Below are 25873 nucleotides of genomic sequence, written 5' to 3'. Positions count from 1 at the left end.
AATCTACTTCACAATATTCCTTATGGGAAAAAATTCGGTCAGTACTGGCACCTGAACATACTACTGAAATGAAAAAAGTTCGTTAACCGGGGGTCCACTGTACTGAATAACTGAACCTTATAAATTGTATATCTTAAATGTTTCTCATAATTATATCACATAAATGTTAAACCTAAACCCAATCTAACTTTATTATTTTTTAAATACACTACCTAACAGAATACTCCATTCTACTGAATATACAACAATGCATGCAACCATATGACCTGTCTTTGTAATACTCATTTGTGCTTTATTGTTATCTGTTTACAATAATGTTTTATCACTGATTACATCATTGCTTAGTTAATCTTAAGTTAATTTTAAGCCAGCACGTAATGCTATGCATACAAGTGGCTTTGGCATGCTGCTCTTACCTGTATTTTTTTTTGTACCTCTGTATGTATGCTAAAATTATTAAATAAATAAATAAATAAATGTACTGCAGGAAGTGTACATGTAGTGTACTGCAGGGAAGTGTACATGTAATGTACTGCAGGAAGTGTACATGTGTAGTATACTGCAGGGAAGTGTATGTGCAGTGTACTGCAGTTATCTGGAGTTTATCTGGAGAGAGTTCCAGAGGTGTACATGTAGTGTACTGTAGGAAGTGTATATGTTGTGTACTGTAGGAAAGTGTACATTTGAAGTGTACTGCAGGGAAGTGTACATGTGAAGTGTATTGCAGGGAAGTGTACATGTGTAGTTTACTGCAGGGAAGTGTACATGTAGTGTACTGTAGGGAAGTGTACATGTGTAGTGTACTGCATGAAGTGTACATGTGTAGTGTACTGCATGAAGTGTACATGTGTAGTGCACTGCAGGAAGTGTACAAGAGTAGTGTACTGCAGGAAGTGTACAAGGCAGACTGTTCCACTCATCCACTACACTATTTCTAAACCAGCACTGTCTTATAACCTTCCTAAATCTAAATTTAAACAATCTACGTGATAAAAGGCCACACTGAAACAATGTCTTCTGTCAAGGTTCATTTATTGGTAATTAACAAGATTATGAATGAAGACAAGATTAATGTCATACTTTTTATAAGCGTAATAACTTATGCAACTTTATCAACGAGGGAACACGGCAAGTCTTTGAGAGGATTGCACTAACCTGCACCTTCATTTATATTACAATGTAAAGCTTGCAACATAAGTATGAGTAATGGTATTGAAGCTATGAGGTACAGGGATCCACATGTTGTTCAATGTTAAACGTAAGAGGTTATGCTGATTAATAACCCACGTGGTGACAAACTCAGGACACTGATCGATCTGAATATTTTGGCCCCATTCTGGTGCCCTCTTCATTAGATACTCATCTGCTGAAGAGGACCCCAGAAGGGGGTCAAAATATACAGATTAATCAGTCTCCTGGGTTTGTCTTAATGTGGTTTATTATTGAACACAGACAAGTATTCATTACACCTTAGTTATTCATGAGAGGACATGACCCCTTTCACCAAATATTGAACAAAAAGGGATAAGTAACCCAACAAGGATGTGTGGGCATTTAACTGCCTGAAAACAATTCCTTAACCATTAACTACGCCAACAATCATGGGAGACCGTAAACCAGTGATGCTGTCATTATCCCCCAGGTGAAACAGCAGCACAGTTGACAGCAGGTGATGGAAGGCAGCACTAGCCAGGTGGCCAGTGCATCTGTCTGCCACCCAGGACGTGCAGGTGCAGGTGGTAAACACTCTGAGCTCCGTGTTTGCCGTTGTTCAACACCAGACGAAATCCTTTGTCCAGTCCCTGTTCCTTTGCCAACTTGCGTGCCACCACCATCAAGTGGCCCAAGAGCTGTAAACACAACAATGTTAGTAATACACCTTTATCTCTGATAAGCTGTCAAAGTCTTTCTACTTGTGTATGAGCCCGGCCATGGGCCAGGCTCATACACAACCTGTGTGTGTGAAAAATATAGTTTCCTGCTGCCCATACCTGAGGCCACCATGTTACCAACACCTCAGCCACACACTGGGTGTCTGGAACGCATTAATTGTATTTACATCATTTCTTATGGGGAAAATCGATTCGAAAATCATCAATTTTGATAATAGTCACACTTCTAGGAACTGATTAATTACGATAAACGAGGGACCACTGTACTGTACTTCCCACCTCCACCACCCCTCCTTCAGAGTGAAGGTACTGTACTTCCCACCTCCACCACCCCTCCTTCAGAGTGCAAGTATTGTATCGTACTGTACTGTACTTGAGTTGATGACACAGCCAGACAGAAGACTGTTCACAAACCTTAAACAGTGATGAAGAACAATAAGACAATACTATGAATGGAAAAATACACAAATAATCTGAACATAGCAGAAAGGAGCTTATAACAATGTTTCTGTCTGACTTGGACCATTTACAAGTCAGACTAATACACGAGAGTGAGGGAGCCAATATACACAGCAGAGGGAGACAAAGAGGAAGAAATGGAGAAGTACTGGTAGAGGTAATACTGGTAGAAGAAGTACAGTAGTCCCCCAATGTCCACAGTGGGATACTTTCCAAGACCTACAGTGGATACTTGAAACTGTGGATAGTAGCAAACCCCATATACAAGTCATTTTCCATTTACGTACATACCAATGATAAAGTTTAATTGATATATTATGTAGACACCTGTACTGTCAGAGCACACAGCCTAGCCGTCTGCTCTGACTAGTTCATATTTCACGGCATTCAGGTGCTGCCCTCTGTAGGCTCACCTAGGTCAGTGGGAGACACAGCCCACCCTCTCTCACTCCTAGGCCGACCGACTTGACAGACACAAGTGCTCCCCCTCCACGGACTGGCTTGCGGTCACTCCCTCACACTGCCCGTTGTGTACTCACTCCTACCCAATTAAAGCCAAACTAGTCCACGGCCGTATCATTGCTACCTACGCTACCTTCATCGGCACTAAACCGCTGTTCAGCAGCAAGAACAGCAATAACAATTATGCAAAATAAAATTACAATTCACACTTTTTCACTGATGGGAAGCACTTCACAGCTTCTCTTAGGCTTTAAAGAACTGCAACCATCACTACTTTTAACCCTTTCAGGGTCCGTCCCCTAGATCTACGGCTTTACATTCAGGGTCCAAACCGTAGATCTACGCCATGAGCTCAGTTCACTCTGATAAACTGTGAGTGGTAAATTTGGGCCTAGATATGAGAGAATACATCTATGTGGTATGTGTGCACCACATAAAACAAATCCTGCAGCACACTGTGCATAATGAGAGAAAAAACTGAGACTGTGATTTTCGATTAAAACAGTGACTGCAGTGTTTTTTCCTATGTTTTTTATAGTTGTATTTGCAATTTCTTGGTCTCATTTGATAGAATGAAAGACATATTAGAGAAGTAGAGATGATTTTGATTGGTTTTAGCACTGGAAATGGCTTGAAACTGAGCTCAAAGTAGCGGAAATGTTAAATTTTTGCCGATGTTCAAGAGTAAACAAACAACCTCACACATCTAGCACACGCCAGCTGGTGGGTCTAATATACATTTACAAATGTGGTGATGATATTTATACAATTATTACAATATTACATAACAGTAAATCTTCTATTTTTTGGTGTGAATAAAAATTTATCATGTGAATAAAAAATCAAAATGGAATTCATTTGTAAAGCCTCAAAACATAACTAATGAACAGAGGAAATGTTATTTTAGTGCAAGGAATACCTACATTGTTTATTCTGGACCCTATTTTGAAATTGGAATATTTTGAACTTTGTGTTAAATTGGCCAAATTACCAATTTCCGATCACTTTACAGTGGGCCCTCGACTAACGAGGGCATCATATAGCGTTAAATCTGACTAGTGATACATTTTAACGCAAAAATTTTGCCTCGACTAGCGCTAAAAAACTTGACCAACGCGATTCGTTCCGTTCCGTTCGAGACGCGTCCACTTGTGGCCTGAGCGTGCCTCACTTGTCCCTTGGGTGCAAGTGTTTACAAGCAGCCAGCCACCGCAGTCCCATCCAAACATACAATCAGAACATTTCATATTATCACAGTGTTTCTAGTGATTTCACCTGCAAAGTAAGTCACCATGGGCCCCAAGAAAGCTTCTAGTGCCAACCCTGTGGTAAAAAGGGTGATAAATACTATCGTACCACAGTCAGCTGCTGCTGCACCACGGTCAGCTGTTGCTGGACCAGTCAGCTGTTGCTGGATCAGTCAGCTGCTGCTGCACCACGGTCAGCTGTTGCTGGACCAGTCAGCTGTTGCTGGATCAGCCAGCTGTTGCTGCACCACAGTCAGCTGTTGCTGGACCAGTCAGCTGTTGCTGCACCACAGTCAGCTGTTGCTGGACCAGTCAGCTGTTGCTGCACCATGGTCAGCTGTTGCTGGACCAGTCAGCTGTTGCTGCACCATGGTCAGCTGTTGCTGGACCACAGTCAGCTGTTGCTGGACCAGTCAGCTGTTGCTGGATCAGTCAGCTATTGCTGCACCACAGTCAGCTGTTGCTGGACCAGTCAGCTATTGCTGCACCACGGTCAGCTGTTGCTGGACCAGTCAGCTGTTGCTGAATCAATCAGCTGTTGCTGCACCACCATCAGCTGTATTACTCGAAGATGTGGAGTGTGTGCTGTTGGTGTGGCTTAACGTGAAACAATTACCGAGAAACGATTAACCCCAGAGGGTTAGCCACCCAGGATAACCCAAGAAAGTCAGTGCATAATCGAGGACTGTCTAACTTATTTCCATTGGGGTCCTTAATCTTGTCTCCCAGGATGCGACCCACAACAGTTGACTAACACTCAGGTGAACAGGAAAAAATACCTGGAACTAGTGCTCATATTGGTGAATTTAAGGCCAGCAAAGGTTGGTTTGAGAGATTTAAGAATTGTAGTGGCATACACAGTGTGATAAGGCATGGCAAAGCTGAAAAACTCCAACCCCAATAAGTGTTCAGTTGTGACAAAACAGGTCTGTTCTGGAAGGAAATGCCATACAGGACCTACATTACTCAGGAGAAAAAGGCACTCCCAGGACATAAGCCATTAGGACTTGACACCAAGTCCTAATGGAAGGGGATTCCCCTTCTAAACACTAACACCATCCACACTCTCCCCTCCTCCCATCCCATCAATCATCACCAGATCTTCAATAAAGGTAAGTGTCATGTAACTGTACATGTCTTCTTCAGTTTGTGTGTATTAAAATTAATATTTCATGTGGTAAAATTTTTTTTTTTCATACTTTGGGGTGTCTTGCACGGACTAATTTGATTTTCATTATTTCTTATGGGGAAAATTAACTTGACTAATGATAATTTTGACTAACGATGAGCTCTCAGGAACGGATTAATAGCATTAGTCGAGGGTCCACTATATTTTGTAGTTGAAACAGTTGACTTGACGATGTCTTGTGCTCAATCGATAGAACAGAAGTATTATTTTATTATTTTATTATCACACTGGCCGATTCCCACCAAGGCAGGGTGGCCCGAAAAAGAAAAACTTTCACCATCATTCACTCCATCACTGTCTTGCCAGAAGGGTGCTTTACACTACAGTTTTTAAACTGCAACATTAACACCCTTCCTTCAGACAGCAACCACCCAGGGAAGTACTACCGTCCTGCCAGATGACTGTGAAACAAAAACCTGTAACTGTTTTGCATGATGGTAGGATTGCTGGTTTCTTTTTCTGTCTCATAAACACGCTAGATAACAGGGATATCTTGCTACTCCTACTTACACTTTGGTCACACTTCACAGACACGCACATGCATATATATATATACATACATCTAGGTTTTTCTCCTTTTTCTAAATAGCTCTTGTTCTTTTTTATTTCTTCTATTGTCCATGGGGAAGTGGAAAAGAATCTTTCCTCCGTAAGCCATGCGTGTCGTATGAGGCGACTAAAATGCCGGGAGCAATGGGCTAGTAACCCCTTCTCCTGTATACATTTACTAAAAAAGAGAAGAAGAACAGAAGTAATACTAGTGAAATAGCTAAGAATTTGGTCAACTGGAATAATGTAATTGGCCTAAAATGGGAGTCAAAGTCGGCAAAATCGCCGATTCATAAATATCTCTGACACATCAAAATTTGCGAGAGCATAATTTCCTTAATTTTCCATCAAATTTCATACTCTTTGTTTTATTACCTTCACAGAAAGATTCTCTACCATTTCATAAGAAAAAATAAAACAAATTTTTTTTGAAAATTCTTGGACACTGGGACACCACTTCAGATTTTGGCCTTGGACCCTGAAAGGGTTAAGCTTTGGGGTCGTTATTAAACAAATTTAAGGGTTTTTTGGGGGTCATAGTAAACTGTGGATAACTGAAACCATGGTTACCAAATCCACAGATACAAGGGTTTTACTGTAGAAGTAATAATAGCAGAAGATATGGGGAGTGGTTTTAGTGGTACAAGAGACAGAAAGAAGAGTGACTATCTGACTTAGTAATTTATAGTGTACAGTGGACCCTCGACCAACGATGGCATCGCCTAACGTTAAATCCGACTAACGATACATGTTAACACTAACATGTTGCCTTGGCTAACGCTAAAAAAACTCGGCTAATGATATTCGTACTCGGGTACCAATTAATATCGTTAGTCGAGGGTCCACTGTATTTGGTAGTTCCTGTTATTTGGTCACTCTTCAAAACTTCTTTATTGCCTCTGTTAATATTTCATTGGTACTGTTTTATAATTGGTTAATTTATCTTAATGACAACACATTAACCAACACAAACTAAACCTTGACAAACAATAGATATATTTGTTGAAAATCATCTGAGAAATCTACATAAAAGTTGCAAGGACAGGTTGACATATCCACATTTACCGTATACAGCCTCTCCTCACTTAACAACGGAGTTCCGTTCCTAAGACCACGTTAAACGAGTTTGTCGCTAAGTGAGGAGCATACTATAGCGGTAGCGAGTGTGTCAACCATCTCTGATATTGTTTTAATGTCACTTTTGCACCATTTATAACATTTCTGGTATATTTTTAAATGTTTATACAATAGTGTACTGAATATTGACGTAAACAGAATAGAGGAAATCAGCTTTAACCTGTAAACAGTCCAAACATATATATACGTTTTTTCAACATTTGAAAGTATGTAAAAAAAGTAGATCTTCTTTTTTTTTTTTTTTACATTTGTGTAAAAAAACTTTGATCTACGTTTTTTTTGTTATATTTGAAAATATGTAAAAAAAAACGTAATCTACTTTTGGAGCACTACACATGTGAACGTAGATCTGCTTGGACCATTTATGGGTTAATATACATTATACAGGTATGAATATTGGTCAGAGAGCCCATTGTCAGTCCAAGGTATCAGTAAATGAGTACGTCGCTAACTGAGGAGACACTGTACTGGTGGGGTTACGTTCCGATGAACCCGTTGCAAGTCAAATATGAATATGATATGCTAAATAAGTACAGCCTCTCCTCACTTAGCATTGTAGTACTTGCTTACCAACCGCTCGGAATTACGACCAGCTCTCCAACCATTGAAAACTCACATAATTTATATTAGAGCTGATTTCCTCTATTCTGCAAATTACACTATACATTACACTACTGTATAAACATTTAAGAATATACTAAAAATGTTATTAATGGCACAAAGGTGATTTTTAAAAGCATATCTAAAGATGGTTGACACAAACCCAGTACCAGTACAGTATGCTCCTCACTTAACGACCACTGCGCTTACCAATCTACTCTTAGGAATGGAACCGAGTCGTTAAGTGAGGAGACGCTGTAAATAACTACAGTCACTGAATAAGTAAATTAATAATAACTCAATACCAGTACTCAAGAGTATAGAAATAAAAACAAGTCACAGACTTGCCACCTTCATCCTGGGTAATTATTTTCAATTTTATCTCCAAAATAATTATTTTTGCACCATTGCGAAGTTGAAATATCAGTTGGAACCACTGTAAGTCAAGGAGCACCAATATAGTAGTGACAGTAACTGTGACAGTCACTGTAAGTCAAGGAGCACCAGTATAGTAGCGACAGTAACTGTGACAGTCACTGTAAGTCAAGGAGCACCAGTATAGTAGTGACAGTAACTGTGACAGTCACTGTAAGTCAAGGAGCACCAGTATAGTAGTGATAGTAACTGTGACAGTCACTGTAAGTCAAGGAGCACCAGTATAGTAGTGACAGTAACTGTGACAGTCACTGTAAGTCAAGGAGCACCAGTATAGTAGTGACAGTAACTGTGACAGTCACTGTAAGTCAAGGAGCACCAATATAGTAGTGACAGTAACTGTGACAGTCACTGTAAGTCAAGGAGCACCAGTATAGTAGCGACAGTAACTGTGACAGTCACTGTAAGTCAAGGAGCACCAGTATAGTAGCGACAGTAACTGTGACAGCCACTGTAAGTCAAGGAGCACCAGTATAGTAGTGACAGTAACTGTGACAGTCACTGTAAGTCAAGGAGCACCAGTATAGTAGCGACAGTAACTGTGACAGCCACTGTAAGTCAAGGAGCACCAGTATAGTAGTGACAGTAACTGTGACAGTCACTGTAAGTCAAGGAGCACCAGTATAGTAGCGACAGTAACTGTGACAGCCACTGTAAGTCAAGGAGCACCAGTATAGTAGTGACAGTAACTGTGACAGCCACTGTAAGTCAAGGAGCACCAGTATAGTAGTGACAGTAACTGTGACAGCCACTGTAAGTCAAGGAGCACCAATATAGTGACAGTAACTGTGACAGTCACTAAGTCAAGGAGCACCAGTATAGTAGTGACAGTAACTGTGACAGCCACTGTAAGTCAAGGAGCACCAATATAGTAGCAACAGTAACTGTGACAGTCACTGTAAGTCAAGGAGCACCAGTATAGTAGCGACAGTAACTGTGACAGTCACTGTAAGTCAAGGAGCACCAGTATAGTAGCAACAGTAACTGTGACAGTCACTGTAAGTCAAGGAGCACCAGTATAGTAGTGACAGTAACTGTGACAGTCACTGTAAGTCAAGGAGCACCAGTATAGTAGTGACAGTAACTGTGACAGTCACTGGAAGTCAAGGAGCACCAGTATAGTAGTGACAGTAACTGTGACAGTCACTCAACACTCAGTCGCTAACATAACATGCAACAATGAAAGCAATAATATAATCAAGAAAGCAAGAATAAAATCAAAACTGCAAAAATAAAATCAGGAAACAATAAAAGCAATTAACATAAACAGAAACACCCATTACCATCAGTTAAATTATTATTATTATTATTATTATTATTTTTATTATCACACTGGCCGATTCCCACCAAGGCAGGGTGGCCCGAAAAAGAAAAACTTTCACCATCATTCACTCCATCACTGTCTTGCCAGAAGGGTGCTTTACACTACAGTTTTTAAACTGCAACATTAACACCCCTCCTTCAGAGTGCAGGCACTGTACTTCCCATCTCCAGGACTCAAGTCCAGCCTGCCGGTTTCCCTGAACCCCTTCATTAATGTTACTTTGCTCACACTCCAACAGCATGTCAAGTATTAAAAACCATTTGTCTCCATTCACTCCTATCAAACACGCTCATGCATGCCTGCTGGAAGTCCAAGCCCCTCGCACACAAAACCTCCTTTACCCCCTCCCTCCAACCTTTCCTAGGCCGACCCCTACCCCGTCTTCCTTCCACTACAGACCGATACACTCTTGAAGTCACTCTGTTTCGCTCCATTCTCTCTACATGTCCGAACCACCTCAACAACCCTTCCTCAGCCCTCTGGACAACAGTTTTGGTAATCCCGCACCTCCTCCTAACTTCCAAACTACGAATTCTCTGCATTATATTCACACCACACATTGCCCTCAGACATGACATCTCCACTGCCTCCAGCCTTCTCCTCGCTGCAACATTCATCACCCATGCTTCACACCCATATAAGAGCATTGGTAAAATTATACTCTCATACATTCCCCTCGTTGCCTCCAAGGACAAAGTTCTTTGTCTCCACAGACTCCTAAGTGCACCATTCACCCTTTTCCCCTCATCAATTCTGTGATTCACCTCATCTTTCATAGACCCATGGGGAAGAGCTAAACCTGTAGGATTATACAGCTCCTGTGGGGATGGGGGAAGGAAGGTATTCGGGCTTAATTAAGGGAACTGGAGCACAGATCCAATTCCCTAGATCAAGAGCCCCTCACCAGCTTCAAGGCCCCATCAGATAAAACCCCACTAAATTATTTAACCCTCTCAGGGTCCGTCCCGTTGATCAACGGCTTTACGTTGAGTGTCCAAACCGTAGATCAACGCCAAAATTCTAGCGCCGTCAAATTTAGCGCAAAAACACTCATAGGCCTACATGTGAGAGAACGGGTCTGCGTGGTGGGTGTGCGCCATAAACAAAAAATCTAGGCGCCCGCATAGCATTGTGGGAACGCCGGCTCAGTTACCCTTGTTCACCATGCCTCGTCGCAAGTCAGCTCTCACTCCCCGGAAAATTGGGACTCTCCTCTTCCTATCTGATAGTTCTGACACTGATGGAAGTGGAAATGAAGACGAATTCTACGGCTTTGATCAGTTAGTGACCGAAAAGAATGACCAGGATATCGATAATAGTGCAGAAAACCCTGACAATCCTCAACCTTCTACCTCTGGTGTGGGCACTCATGACTCACGGTCGGTTGTTCCTCATCGCAAGAGAAAACTAATATTTTCGCGTGACCAGGCCTCTGACTTCAGTAATGATGATGACAGTGACGTGGACTGTGACTTTATTGCGCTCGACGATCAATCGAGTAGGGATAGTGAGGAATCATATTCACCAGTGAAGCATCGGTATGTTCGCCGCCGCATGCGCTCGGGTAGTGTACCCCATACTGTGCCCAGGGGACGGAGTACATCCCGGAGTACATCCCGTGGCCCAACACCAGTTTTAGGTAGTGATAGTGAGGATGATGTGGCTACACTTGGCATGGATAGACCACAGGCATCAGTGGATGGTGTTAGTGGTGATGGTAGTGGCACCGCCATGCGTGACTCACCAGGCCACGCTGGGACCCACGCTGCTGACTCGTCAGTTCAAGGACAAAGCGAAGCGCCAGCCACCAGCCCACCACAACCACCCGCACAACCAGCCTATGATGTCCAGTATCCACCAGCAAACCGTATGTGGGATTGGCAGCAAAATCCCAATTTTGTTCCCAAGCCCCACCACTTTGATGATTCTTAAAGTGGAATTCTACCTACTTGTCCCCTTGGAACCACGGCCAATGAACTGGAATTCTTTGAATTATTCTTTGACCAGCAACTGATGGAAATTATTGTCAGGGAAAGTAATAAGTATTTTGAGTACACCATGGCAAATACGATCATATCACCACAGTCAAGACTACACAGGTAGAAAGAGACGGCTGTTGCAGAAATGTATTTGCTTTTTGCAACAATAATGCTTATGCCTCACGTCTATAAGCATAATATAAAAGCATACTGGTCCACAGATCGGCTAATTTCTACCCCGGTCTTCAGTGAAATCATCCCAGTGAACAGGTTTATCTTACTCTTACGTATGTTGCACTTCTCTGACAAAACCAGGCCTGACTGAAGTGACAGGTTATACAAGATTAGAAATGTTTTCATGTATCTCAAACAAAAGTTCAGCATATATTTTTATCCATTCAAGAATCTTGTAATTGACGAGTCTTTGATTTTGTTCAAAGGTAGACTGTCATTCAAGCAGTATATACCGAGCAAGAGGAAACGCTTTGGTATAAAACTGTTTGTACTCTGTGATTGTGACAGTAGCCTGGTGTTGGATATTGTTGTATACACGGGTGGTAAAACATTGAAAGATACCAAGATGTTATTGGGTATCTCAGGTGACGTAGTGAGAAACATGATGGCACCTTATCTTGGTAAGGGGCATACATTATATACCGATAACTGGTACACAAGCCCATTACTCAGTGATTTCATGCGAGTGAACAAGACAGATGTGTGTGGCACAGTGCGTTCTAATCGTAAACATATGCCCAGGCTCAACGCAGGTGCTCGTGGTGATGACGTGCAGGTGTTTACTGCCAATGACATCATGGCATTACGGTGGCATGACAAACGAGATGTCACATTGTTGACAACCATTCACCGTAATGAAATGCAAGACAGTGGCAAAGTTGATCGAGTGACTAATGAACGTATTCGAAAACCAGTGTCAGTGATTGATTATACACAAAACATGCGCTTGGTTGACAAGTGTGACATGCAGATTGGTTTTGTTGACTGTGTTCGTAAGAGTTACAAGTGGTACATGAAACTTTTCTTCCATCTCATGGACATTTCAATGCTCAATGCATATAATATGTACCAAATAAAGACTAGCAACAGACCACCGTATGGTGAATTTTGTTTGTCTGTTGTCAGACAACTCATAATGAAGTACCAGGTAACAACATCTGCTATACAACATAGTCCTCGAATTCCTCAGGATATACCCAAGCGTTTGAGGAGAGAAGGTGATCATTTCATAATACAACTTCCTTCAACTAAGAAGAAATTTGCTCAGAAGAGATGCATTGTCTGTGCACAAACAAAACGACGGCAACAAAGACGCAAAGACACTCGGTTTATGTGTGAGGAATGTAAGGTGCCTCTGTGCATGGTGCCTTGTTTCAAGGAGTTCCACAAGCTCCAGCAGTTCTAAAACCATGTCCAGTGATTGTAAATATGTAAATATATGATAGAACATTAGTATTATACAAGATTTGTGCATGTTTATTGTAATAAACAACACTGGTAAACAATAATATGATAATAACTTTAGTGCGGTTATTGTGTTCAATACAGTGAGTTTATATATATACATTATATACAGTATTGGTCTCTCAGGCCCCAAATGTTAGTAGGAAAAGAAAAAAATTGGAAAAGAAAAGAAAAAACAACTAAAACCACAAAATAATGTAATGCGCGTATGTGGAATTCGTTGATGTTGCCGCCACCACATCATTTTTGACAAACTTCTTGGCACTGTATCTCGGTAAGTACTGATCAGATTTTTTTTTTGTCATATTACCTTCACAAAAATATACTCTTTAATTCTGTAAGAAAAAATAATTTTTTTTTTTTTTCAAAATTTCTTGGACACTGGAGCACCACTTCAGATTTTGGCCTTGGATCCTGAAAGGGTTAAACTATGATGATGTAAAGAAAAAAAAGTTTAAAACAGGTTTAAAAGACTGTCCTTAACCCTTTCAGGGTCCAAGGCCCAAATCTGGAGTCACGCACCAGTGTCCAAGAATTTTCAAAAAAAAAATTTATTTTTTCTTATGAAATCGTAGAGAATCTTTTTGTGAAGGTAATAAAACAAAAAGTACGAAATTTGGTGGAAAATTGACGAAATTATGCTCTCGCGAATTTTGATGTGTCAGCGACATTTACGAATCGGCGATTTTGCCGACTTTGACTCCCATTTTAGGCCAATTACATTATTCCAATCAACCAAATTCTTAGCTATTTCACTAGTATTACTTCTATTCTATCGATTGAGCACAAGAAATCGCCAAGTCAACTGTTTCAACTACAAAATAAAGTGATCGGAAATTGTTAATTTGGCCAATTTAACACAAAGTTCAAAATATTCCAATTTCAAAATAGGGTCCAGAATAAACAATGTAGGCATTCCTGGCACTAAACTAATGTTTCCTCTGTTCATTAGTTATGTTTTGAGGCTTTACAAATAAATTCCATTTTGATTTTTTATTCACATATTGAATTTTTATTCACACCAAAAAATAGAAGATTTACTGTTATGCAATACTGTAATAATTGTATAAATAACATCACCATATTTGTAAATGTATATTAGACCCACCAGCTGGCGTGTATTAGACGTGTGAGGTCATTTGTTTACTCTTGAATATCGGCAAAAATTTAACATTTCCGCTACTTTGAGCTCAGTTTCAAGCCATTTCCAGTGCTAAAACCAATCAAAATCATCTCTATTTCTCTAATATGTATTCCATTCTATCAAATGAGACCAAGAAATCGCAAATACAACTATAAAAAACATACGAAAAAACACTGCAAAGTTGCTGTTTTAATCGAAAAATCATGATTTAAGTTTTTTTCTCTCATTATACACAGTGTGCTGCAGGATCTGTTTTATGTGGTGCACACATACCACATAGATGTATTCTCTCATATCTAGGCCCAAATGTACCACTCACAGTTTATCAGAGTGAGATGAGCTCATGGCGTAGATCTACGGTTTGGACCCTGAACATAAAGCCGTAGATCTACGGGACGGACCCTGAAAGGGTTAAAACTACAGGTGTTTTTGAACGTACGATGGGGTTACGTTCTGATGGGTTAATATCTGATGTGTCAAAGCTAATTCTCGACAAGTTTTGGGAAAAGGTTGGACAAGTGGGTGGATATGGTTAATTTAGAGAAGGACCTGCCTAGTGTGGGCCAGTAGGCCTACTACAGTGTTCCTCCAGTCTTAAGGTCTTAACATTTCGTAAGTTGAAAATACCGTAAGTTGAACTATCGTAAAGCGTGGGGCATCTTATTGTTTGCTATATAAACAACTCATCAGTTGAACAGCAGGAACATCTGGTTTATAAAGGATCACCTCCTATATAATAGCAGGAACACGAGGTTTATAAAGGATCACCTCCTATATAATAGCAGGAACACGAGGTTTATAAAGGATCACCTCCTATATAATAGCAGGAACACGAGGTTTATAAAGGATCACCTCCTATATAATAGCAGGAACACGAGGTTTATAAAGGATCACCTCCTATATAATAGCAGGAACACGAGGTTTATAAAGGATCACCTCCTATATAACAGTAGGAACATCTGGTTTATAAAGGATCACCTCCTATATAACAGTAGGAACATCTGGTTTATAAAGGATCACCTCCTATATAACAGCAGGAACATCTGGTTTACAAAGGATCACCACCTATTTAACAGCAGGAACATCTGGTTTATAAAGGATCACCTCCTATATAACAGCAGGAACACGAGGTTTATAAAGGATCACCTCCTATATAACAGCAGGAACATGAGGTTTATAAAGGATCACCTCCTATATAACAGCAGGAACACGAGGTTTATAAAGGATCACCTCCTATATAACAGCAGGAACATGAGGTTTATAAAGGATCACCTCCTATATAACAGCAGGAACATCTGGTTTATAAAGGATCACCTCCTATATAACAGCAGGAACATGAGGTTTATAAAGGATCACCTCCTATATAACAGTAGGAACATCTGGTTTATAAAGGATCACCTCCTACATAACAGCAGGAACATCAAGTGGTCCCTCCCAGCCGCAGGCGCAGCAACAAGGCTGCTCCTATATCTTGCCGCCCCCTGGGCCTATCCAAACTCCAGTGATGGCCAAATTTGCAAGTACTGCTGCAACAACATGCACGTAACCTATAGTGACATAAAAACTGATGGTGACGACAACGAAATGGACTAAATATGACAAAAGAGGGACCAGCATTCAAGTACCAGACCTGCTGCCAGACGTGAACCAGACATGAGACGTTTTCCACTACAATGAAATAACTGACCTCCATATCAACTGCACCAGTGTTCAACGGGAAGACAACATGGCAGAAAACCTGATCAACTAAATCTCCAAGGAAATGACAGGTCTGTAGGACTTTCTTCTTCAGTGCCAAACGAGGGAAAGAATTGAGCCTTTAAACATGGCTGACTGGTATCCAAACAGCAGCTACTGGCAGACGTACAACTAGCGAAGTGAAATTCTCATCTTTACTGACGTTCATCTGTTGACAGTAGCATCATATCTGTACCACCATCATATCACCTGTACCAGTGCTAATGAGAGGGAAACACAGGAGACATCGTCAAATCAACAGTACAAAACTCCAAGGTTATAGGTCGGTTATCCCTCAGTGCCAGTCGTGGGAAAGAAGTGAATAGTTAAACAGTCAAGGTTAATGTTTTAGTAGCTGACCTATATTCAGCTGACCAGTGTACAGTGAGAGAATCATAGCAGAAAACGCCAAATATATCTATAAACTCAAGGAAAGTCAGGTTGTAGGTGGCGTTACTCCCTTCAGTGTTTTAAAAATGGCTGAGACAGCAGAACAGGTCAGGAGTCAACATCACCACACAACCCCTGATAAATGGAATTGAGGGGGATCTGGAAGGATAAAACCATGGATTAAACCTTTCTGGTCCACCAGAATGGAAAGGAGTTAGAAGTTAATTGGGGAAGCCAGACTGTGAAGTGAGATGGGAAGGGGAGTGTGTAATAAGGGGTTAACTGTAAGGGGTTTGTGAAGTTAAGGGAAAAGTGAGCAGTGAAGAGGGTTTTGAAGAGGAAATTTTACTAGTAATTCAGTGGTGATTGCTAAAGCAGATACTATGTGTACTAGGGACTGTAAAAGAGAAATAAATATTATTGTATATGAGTAAAAGAGCGAAGAGTGAAAATGGCAGGCATTAGGGGGGTACAGGCTGCCATAATTATATTTATCTTTCTTCTTCAATTCCATGAAGAAAGAAATCAGTCATGGGGGCTGGAAAAGGTGAATGGAGTAACAGCGCCCTGGACAGTAAAAGCCCAACAGTTGCCATCCTACCAGAAAAGTAAATATCACTATCGTCGCAAGGTATGGCAACACCGCATACCCAAACAAAAACAGTGGCACACAGCTCTTATTGTAGTGCTCTTAAGTGGTGATATCCAAATTAATCCAGGACCTCAAACTATTGTGCAGAGGCAAAACAGACAGATAAATGACGGCGATAATGACGGTCTAGTAGCTGGGAATGATAACCTTAACTCCATATGTAATGCATACATAGGTCAATGTGAGACAATACAGCAATTATTATCCCAAACACTACCAAACAGGTGCATACACTGTACTAAAGTACGCATGAAAAACAGAAAAGGCACCTTATGTAAAATGTGTAAGGGGTGGGTGCATGATGGATGTATGTACAATTATAGCAACGGTGCCAGAATTCATTTTGTGTGTAACAAATGCACTTTGGCACAGTTACCCTTTAGCAGTGATGACATTGATTTACCTAATTTTAATACAAATGACCCATTGCCATATATTGATGATTATGATTGTTTTATGAAAACAGGCCTTCACTTTATTCATGTCAATGCAAGATCACTTCTTCCTAAATTGGCAGAGATTAGGATTCTAGCTAACAAAATTAGGGCGGCAGTTATAACCATCTCTGAATCTTGGTTGGATGATACGGTGACTGACGACGAGGTCAAAATAGAAGGTTACAATATAAAACGCTTAGATAGGAACAGAAAGGGTGGTGGAGTATGTGCCTACATTAGAAATGACTTAGCTTACAACCCAAGACCTGATTTAAATAACAATAAACTGGAGATTCTACGGTTTGAAGTGCTGCTTCCCAAGACCAAACCCATCTTAGTAGGAACTAGTTACTGGCCTCCTACCCAGGACCAGTTCTTAGAAGACTTTTCCAGTCTTGTCTGGAGTTGAAAACAATTGCGAGACAATAATACTGGGCGACTTCAATATCTGTTTTCAGCAGCAAAATAACGGGCTATGCAAAAGGTATAAGCAAATTCTAGGATTAAATAGCTACACTCAACTAATTAATACACCAACCCGGATCACACAGTTCTCAGCCACCCTAATTGACCACATACTTTGTAACCGCTCTGAGAACATCAGTCAGTCAGGCGTCATTACCACAGGTCTTAGTGATCATTTCATCATTTACTGCAACAGGAAAATCACTAGGGATAGGATAGGCCTACACAGGACAATAAAAATGAGGTCAACTAGAAACTACAGTAAAGAAACACTGGTAAATAGGCTACACAATTGTGACTGGACAGAGATAACAAGTTGCACGGACGTAAATGATGCCTGGGAAAAATTCAAAACAACGTTCACTACCATCCTTGATAATATTGCACCAGTTAAAGAGGTTAGGATTAAACGAAGAACTGAACCCTGGATGACTACTGAGATATTAGATAATATGAAATTCAGAGACCAGCTGATAAAAAGATTTAAAGCAAACAGACAGGATATTGCAGCACTAAATGAATTCCAAAGGTGAGGAACAGAGTACAGAGACTTATAAAAGGAGCAAAGGCAAAGCACTATTGCTTAAAAATTGAAGAGTATAAGCATAACCCCAGAAAGCTCTGGCAACAACTAAAACAGTTGGGGTATAGCCATAAGCCAGTAGATAGGTCTAACATAGTACTCACTATCGATAATGAGGTATGCCACGAAACATCTAAGGTGGCAAATTGCTTTAATTCCTACTACACATCTGTTGCATCAACACTAGTAAGTAAACTACCAGCTGCATCAAATACCTCTAACACAGACTCTGATAAGTTTCAAACATACTATACCAATAAAGGGGTAACCCCAAACAGTTGTCAACTAGTAAGTGTATCTCATGACTTTATTCAAAAAGAACTAAGCAGGTTAAACCCAACTAAGAGCACAGGCCCTGATAACATCCCGTCTAAGTTCCTAAAAGATGGTGCTTCTGAACTGTCAATCCCTATTGCTCACAAAATAAATCTATCAATCACCACTAATACCGTACCGGAGGGGTTCAAGGAGGCCAGAGTTACTATCTTCAAGAAAAATAGTAGGTCTGATGTAAGCAACTATAGGCCTGTTAGTATACTCAGTATAATATCTAAAATTCTAGAGAGGGCGGTGTATTCTCAAGTAGTTAAGTACCTTAGTGACAAGAGCATTCTCCATAGCTATCAATCGGGCTTTAGAAGTTCCTACTCAACTGACACCTCCCTTATTAATCTGATGGATTACCTGAGAACTGAAATGTCAAAGGGGAACCTCATAGGTATGGTAACCTTAGACCTGCAAAAGGCCTTCGATACTGTCAACCACAATATATTATGTAAGAAACTTCAAGCTATCGGTATAGGTTCTGTAGACTGGTTTAAGTCCTACCTTAGCAACAGGAGACAAATAGTCAAAATCAACAAAACTGAATCAGAACCCCTGCCGATAACATGTGGAGTTCCCCAAGGTAGTATTCTGGGTCCCTTATTATTCTTATGTTATGTCAATGATATGCCTATCAGTGTCAAGTGCAAACTCCTACTGTATGCAGATGACAGAGCTCTGTTAGTGACAGGTAAAGACCCACAAGATATTGCTAATGTTTTAACACTGGAACTGGAGTCCTGCAGCAAATGGTTAGTAGACAACAAACTATCATTACACCTAGGGAAAACTGAAGCCATTCTCTTTGGAACGAAACATAAACTGAGAAGGGTAAATAATTTTAATGTTCAGTGTAATGGGGAGCCCATCACTTTGGTTTCATCAGTAAAATATCTGGGAATCCCCTTTGACCCATGCATGTCAGGAGAATTGATAGGGAACAGTGTAGTAAAGAAAGCGAATGCCAGACTGAAGTTCCTGTATAGACAAGCACAGTGTCTACCTACTGAGGCTCGCAGGACCCTATGTCTAGCCCTTATACAATGCCATATGGATTACGCTTGCTCTTCTTGGTACTCTGCCTTGACAAAAAAACTGAAAGATAGACTGCAAATCACCCAGAACAAAATCCTAAGATTCATCCTGGGGCTGGGACAAAGAGAACATGTAGGCCAGGATGAATTACAGCAGTTGGATATGCTGAATGTTGAAGACAGAGTAAAACAACTGAAGCTAAATCATGTTTATAAAATTGCTCACAAACAATGTCCAGAATATCTTGCTGTCAGTTTTGTCAAGGTTGGGAACCAAAGCAATCATAGTACTAGGGGGAGAGAACAATCATAGTACTAGGGGGAGAGAACAATCATAGTACTAGGGGGAGAGAACAATCATAGTACTAGGGGGAGACAACAATCATAGTACTAGGGGGAGAGAACAATCATAGTACTAGGGGGAGAGAACAATCATAGTACTAGGGGGAGAGAGCACAACTTTGTAGTAGCCACAGTCACTGGCCAGGCGTCAAACACCTTTTATTGTACAGCAATAAATGAATGGAACAGACTACCCGCACATGTCAAAGCCAGTCATAGCATGAACCAGTTCAAGAAGACTGCCAAAAGGTGTCTGATGAATGTAGCTACAGAAAGGGAGGGGAATGATTTTCTATTTTTTAGCTAACATACATGTAAATTTTACCTTATTCCTAGTAATGACCCTCATATTGTAGATAGTCTTAATGACCCTCGTGTAGTAGATAGTCTTAATGACCCTCGTATTGTAGATAGTCTTAATGATCCTCGTATTGTAGATAGTCTTAATGACCCTCGTGTAGTAGATAGTCTTAATGACCCTCGTGTAGTAGATAGTCTTAATGACCCTCGTATTGTAGATAGTCTTAATGACCCTCGTGTAGTAGATAGTCTTTTTAGTATGATAATAAGATGTTATCTTCATTGTAGAATAATAAGAAAATATTATAACCTTTCTATTATAATAATAAGGTAAAAGGACCCCAATGGAAATAAGTCACTCTGTCTGACTTTTTTGGGTTATCCTAGGTTCTCTACACATATGCTGCTATGTATGATAATTCTATGTAACTGTATTTGTGTATACCTGAATAAACTTACTTACTTACTTACTTACTAAGTTTATAAAGGATCACCTCCTATATAACAGCAGGATCAGGTTTATAAAGGATCTCCTATATAACAGCAGGAACATCTGGTTTATAAAGGATCACCACCTATTTAACAGCAGGAACATCTGGCTTATAAAGGATCTCCTATATAACAGCAGGAACATCTGGTTTGTAAAGGATCACCTTCTATATAACAGCAGGAACATCTGGTTTATAAAGGATCACCTCCTATACAACAGCAGGAACATCTGGTTTATAAAGGATCACCTCTTATATAACAGCAGGAACATCAGGTTTATAAAGGATCACCTCTTATACAACAGCAGGAACATCAGGTTTATAAAGGATCACCTCCTATACAACAGCAGGAACATCTGGTTTATAAAGGATCACCTCCTATATAACAGCAGGAACATCAGGTTTATAAAGGATCACCTCTTATACAACAGCAGGAACATCAGGTTTATAAAGGATCACCTTCTATATAACAGCAGGAACATCTGGTTTATAAAGGATCACCTCCTATACAACAGCAGGATCAGGTTTATAAAGGATCTCCTATATAACAGCAGGAACATCAGGTTTATAAAGGATCACCTTCTATATAACAGCAGGAACATCAGGTTTATAAAGGATCACCTTCTATATAACAGCAGGAACATCTGGTTTATAAAGGATCATCTCCTATATTAGGGGAGAAAAGGGGAATATATAGGCACATCAGAAGGGGAGAGGTTAACCTTACTGACCAATATGTTCAGCTTAAAAGAGAAGTAAAAAAGGGGATTAGAAAGGCTAAACGTGACTATGAAATTAGAGTTGCTAATGAATCAAAGACCAATCCAAAGGGGTTCTTTCAAGTGTATAGGACAAAGGTGAAGGAAAAAGTAGGACCTCTGAAAATTGGGAATGGACAGCTGATGGATAACGAACTGGAAATGTGTTCCTTATTTAATGACTATTTTTTGTCAGTTTTTACACAGGAAGATGTAAATGAGATTCCAGAAATTAACAATTATTCAGTTCCTGACAAATTCAAATTGACTAATATTACTGTCACGAGGGACATGGTTATCAAACAGATAGACAAACTGAAGCAAAATAAGTCCCCGGGACCCGATGAGTTATTTTCAAGAGTACTTAAGGAATGCAAGATGGAACTTAGTCAGCCATTAACGAGTGTGTTCAATGCGTCCATCCTTACTGGTGTTGTGCCAGAGTTGTGGAAGATGGCCAATGTGGCTCCTATATTCAAATAAGAGGATAAGTCCACTCCTTCAAATTACCGTCCAATAAGCCTGACATCTATAGTTGGCAAATTACTAGAATCAATTATAGCTGACATTATTAGAAGTCACCTTGAAGATCATAACTTGACAAATGAATCTCAGCATGGGTTTACGAGAGGTCATTCCTGCCTGACAAACTTACTGACGTTCTTCAATAGAACATTTGAGGCAGTAGACAGTGATAAAGAATATGATATTGTTTATTTGGATTTTAGTAAAGCCTTCGACAGAGTACCTCACAAGAGACTCTTAAGAAAAGTGGCAGCTCATGGTATAGGAGGTAAAGTTCTAGCATGGATAGAGGCATGGCTTACCAATAGAAAGCAGAGAGTTTCCATTAATGGGTTCAAATCAGAATGGGGCTTAGTTACTAGTGGCGTTCCACAAGGATCAGTTTTAGGCCCTCTCTTGTTCATAATTTACATTAATGACCTTGATGAAGGGATTACGAGTGACATGAGCAAGTTTGCTGATGATACAAAGATAGGCCGTATGATTCATTTTGAGGAGGATAGCAATGAACTGCAGGAGGATTTAGACAAATTAATGTCTTGGTCTGAAAAATGGCAGATGAAGTTCAATGTGGATAAGTGTAAGGTACTGGTCCTTGGTAATGAAAATAACCCTCGAAGCTATAAACTAGGTGAAGTAGAGCTTCATCATACAGAGTGTGAAAAGGACTTGGGAGTCATGGTAAGCAGAAACCTAAAGCCAAGGCAGCAGTGCCTAAGTGTGCGCAACAAGGCAAACAGATTACTCATTGGAGAACATACAGAGAAGAATGACTAAAATGATTTACTGTGTAAGGAATCTCCCGTATGAAGATAGACTTAAAGCCTTAAATCTTCACTCTCTGGAGAGACGTAGAATGAGAGGAGATATCATTGAGGTGTATAAGTGGATGACGGGCATAAACAAAGGAGAAATTAATAAGGTATTGAGGGTGTCGAACTAGGTAAGAACCAGAAATAATGGATTTAAGTTGGATAAATTTAGATTTAGAAAGGACATAGGTAAGTACTGGTTTTCTAACAGAGTTGTGGATGCGTGGAACAATCTTCCCAGTGGGGTGATAAGAGGCTAGGACCTTGGGTAGCTTTAAGAAGAGATTGGACAAATATATGAGTGGGAGGGGCTAGGTTTGATTAGTGTCATTGGGTATGGGAGTTAATTCTTGGGTAGCTTTGGGTAGAGGTCATTTTGATAAGGACCTGCCTTGTATGGGCCAGTAGGCCTTCTGCAGTGTTCCTCCATTCTTATGTTCTTATGTTCTTATATAACAGCAGATTAAGTATGATCAAGCTTCAGTCACCAAACTTACACATGGAAGTATAAGCTGCATGACAACGTGTACACAGGTGCTCCTTGCTTTACCATGGTGTGACTTACAATATTTTGACTTCACGATGGTGCAAGTAACGCAGATTTGTACTGTACAGTACTGTACATTTATTGACGGGATAAACTTGTATTCATTTATTTACTTTTCAATAATGGCATTTAGTTAGTTACAGTAATTATTTATTTACCTATTCAGTGATAACAGTTATTTATCATATCACATTCATAACTGACTTACGATATTTTCAACCTACGATGGGTGAAGTTGCACCTTAAATTAATTTCCAAATATGAGGACTACCACGCAACTGCGGAAGTCTTTCCTAGTGCAGGTATACCACGCTAATACAGCGCTTCACTAATACAGCGCTTCACTAATACAGCGCTTCACTAATACAGCGCTTCACTAATACAGCGCTTCACTAATACAGCGCTTCACTAATACAGCGCTTCACTAATACAGCGCTTCACTAATACAGCGCTTCACTAATACAGCGCTTCACTAATACAGCGCTTCACTAATACAGCGCTTCACTAATACAGCGCTTCACTAATACAGTGCTTCACTAATACAGCGCTTCACTAATACAGCGCTTCACTAATACAGCGCTTCACTAATACAGCATTTTCCAAATATATTCATGTTTATTATCTTCAGTGGTAATGCACACACAAGCTGATCATTACTATTTTGCCCACTTTGAGCCCTATTTTTGGCCAATTCCACCGTTCCAGTCAACCAAACTCATGGCTATTTTGCTAGTACAATGGTATCCTGAGTTTTGGCCATCTCCTAACTCAAACAATTATGTAAGTGTGTTATTGTAAGTACTTTTGTAAATGTATTTTTTGGGGTCTCAAATGGGCTAGTCTAATTTACATTATTCCTTATGGGAACAAATTCTTTCAGTAACAGCACTCGAACAGCCGTCTGGAATGAATTATGGCCAAAACTCAGGGTACCACTGTATTCCTTCAATTCTACTGAGTACAAGACCTTGCCCATTTACCTATTTCAACTACCCAATAAGTGATCAGAAATCGGTAATTTGGCCAATTTCGCTCAAAATTAAAAAACTGCCAACTTAAAAATAGGGTCCAGAATAAACAATGTAAACATTCCTGGCACTAGAACAGCATTTCCTCTGTTTATTAGTTACATCTTCACATCCCTCGTATATTATGTTTGTTGTCCATTTTGAGTGTTTATTTACACAAAAAATAAAAAAAAATACTATTATGCAGACTACTGCATTACTGTAGTAATTGTATAAATAATGTCAATGCATCTGTGGACATGCATCAGACTGACCAATTGCGTACTGGACGAATGACGTAATTTGTGTACTATGGAATATCAGCAAAAATAAAGCTCAATTTCAAGCTCCTTTCAGTCCTAAAACCAATCAATTTCATCTCTTTTTCTGGAATTTATCTTCCATTCTATCAAATGAGACCTAGAAACCAAGAATACAACAATAAAAACCATGGGAAAATACACCTAAAATTTGCCGTTTTAAACCAAAAACCGTCGCAGTTTTTTCCCGTTTTGCACTGCGTGCTGCGGCACTTTTTTTATATGATGCACGCCTACCACATAGACCCATTCTCTTATATCTAGACCCAAATTTATGCTCACAGCTTATCTGAGTGAGCTGAGCTCATGGTGTAGAAGACTGGGAGTAACCCCAAAAGGGTTAACGTGATATTCGCTTTACAGTATTGGTCTGAAACCTAACCCACCATATTAGTGAGGTATAAACAACAAAAAGGCACAATACCGTGACTGGAAAACACAAATAACCTGTACATAGGAGAAAGGTTATGACAACAATTCGGTCAGACCTGGACCATTGACGAATTACACTATACTAGCTCCCTCATGTTCATGTGTTAGTGTAGCTTGTCTATGGTTCAGGTCAGACCAAAACCTCATCATCAGCTTCTTTCTCATCTGTACTCGTTATTTGTGTACTAAAGCATGTGTGTCCTATAACTCACAAGGTGTGTCCGTCCTGTAACTCATAAGGTGTGTCCTATAACTCACAAGGTGTGTCTGTCCTGTAACTCATAAGGTGTGCCCTATAACTCACAAGGTGTGTCTGTCCTGTAACTCATAAGGTGTGTCCTATAACTCACAAGGTGTGTCTGTCCTGTAACTCATAAGGTGTGTCCTATAACTCACAAGGTGTGTCTGTCCTGTAACTCATAAGGTGTGTCCTATAACTCACAAGGTGTGTCTGTCCTGTAACTCATAAGGTGTGGGAAACGTTACCTGTTCGTCAGCATCTTCAGCATCCGACAACATTGCTATGGGCTTGCGAGGGATCACCAAGAAGTGTACTGGTGCTTGTGGTGCTACATCGTGGAACGCTACACACTGCAAGTATAAACATACAGCGAGATGGAGAACTAAAGTGTAACGGATACTCATCAATGATCCGTATAATGAAAATAAATCAAATCAAATTTTATTTCATTGCTAAAGTTACAATGTGTGTTTACATTTATATATTACGTACAAAGAAAGCTACTAACATCTTTGAACATTTCTGGCAAACTAATACATACACACTAATTAACCCATAAACGGTCCAAACGTATATATACGTT

General features: G+C 40.1%; 1 protein-coding gene across 1 annotated transcript in view; it reads right to left on the bottom strand.

Annotated features, from left to right (window-relative positions):
- Positions 1-1015: 1015 nt before the first annotated feature.
- The window catches only part of HINT1 (histidine triad nucleotide binding protein 1), a 31039-nt gene continuing 6181 nt past the window's right edge, over positions 1016-25873 (bottom strand). The window contains exons 2-3 of the mRNA XM_070104229.1: positions 25536-25640; positions 1016-1850 (exon numbers count right to left, since the gene is read on the bottom strand). Of these exons, the coding sequence (XP_069960330.1) occupies positions 1686-1850; positions 25536-25640 (270 nt within the window). The 3' untranslated portion in view covers positions 1016-1685. The remainder of the gene's footprint in view (positions 1851-25535; positions 25641-25873) is intronic.

Source organism: Cherax quadricarinatus, chromosome 89 (genome assembly GCF_038502225.1).
Source record: "Cherax quadricarinatus isolate ZL_2023a chromosome 89, ASM3850222v1, whole genome shotgun sequence".
In the NCBI taxonomy this organism is placed as follows: domain Eukaryota; kingdom Metazoa; phylum Arthropoda; class Malacostraca; order Decapoda; family Parastacidae; genus Cherax; species Cherax quadricarinatus.
Note: the sequence above shows the minus strand (reverse complement) of the source record. Positions and strands in the feature narration are given on the sequence as shown.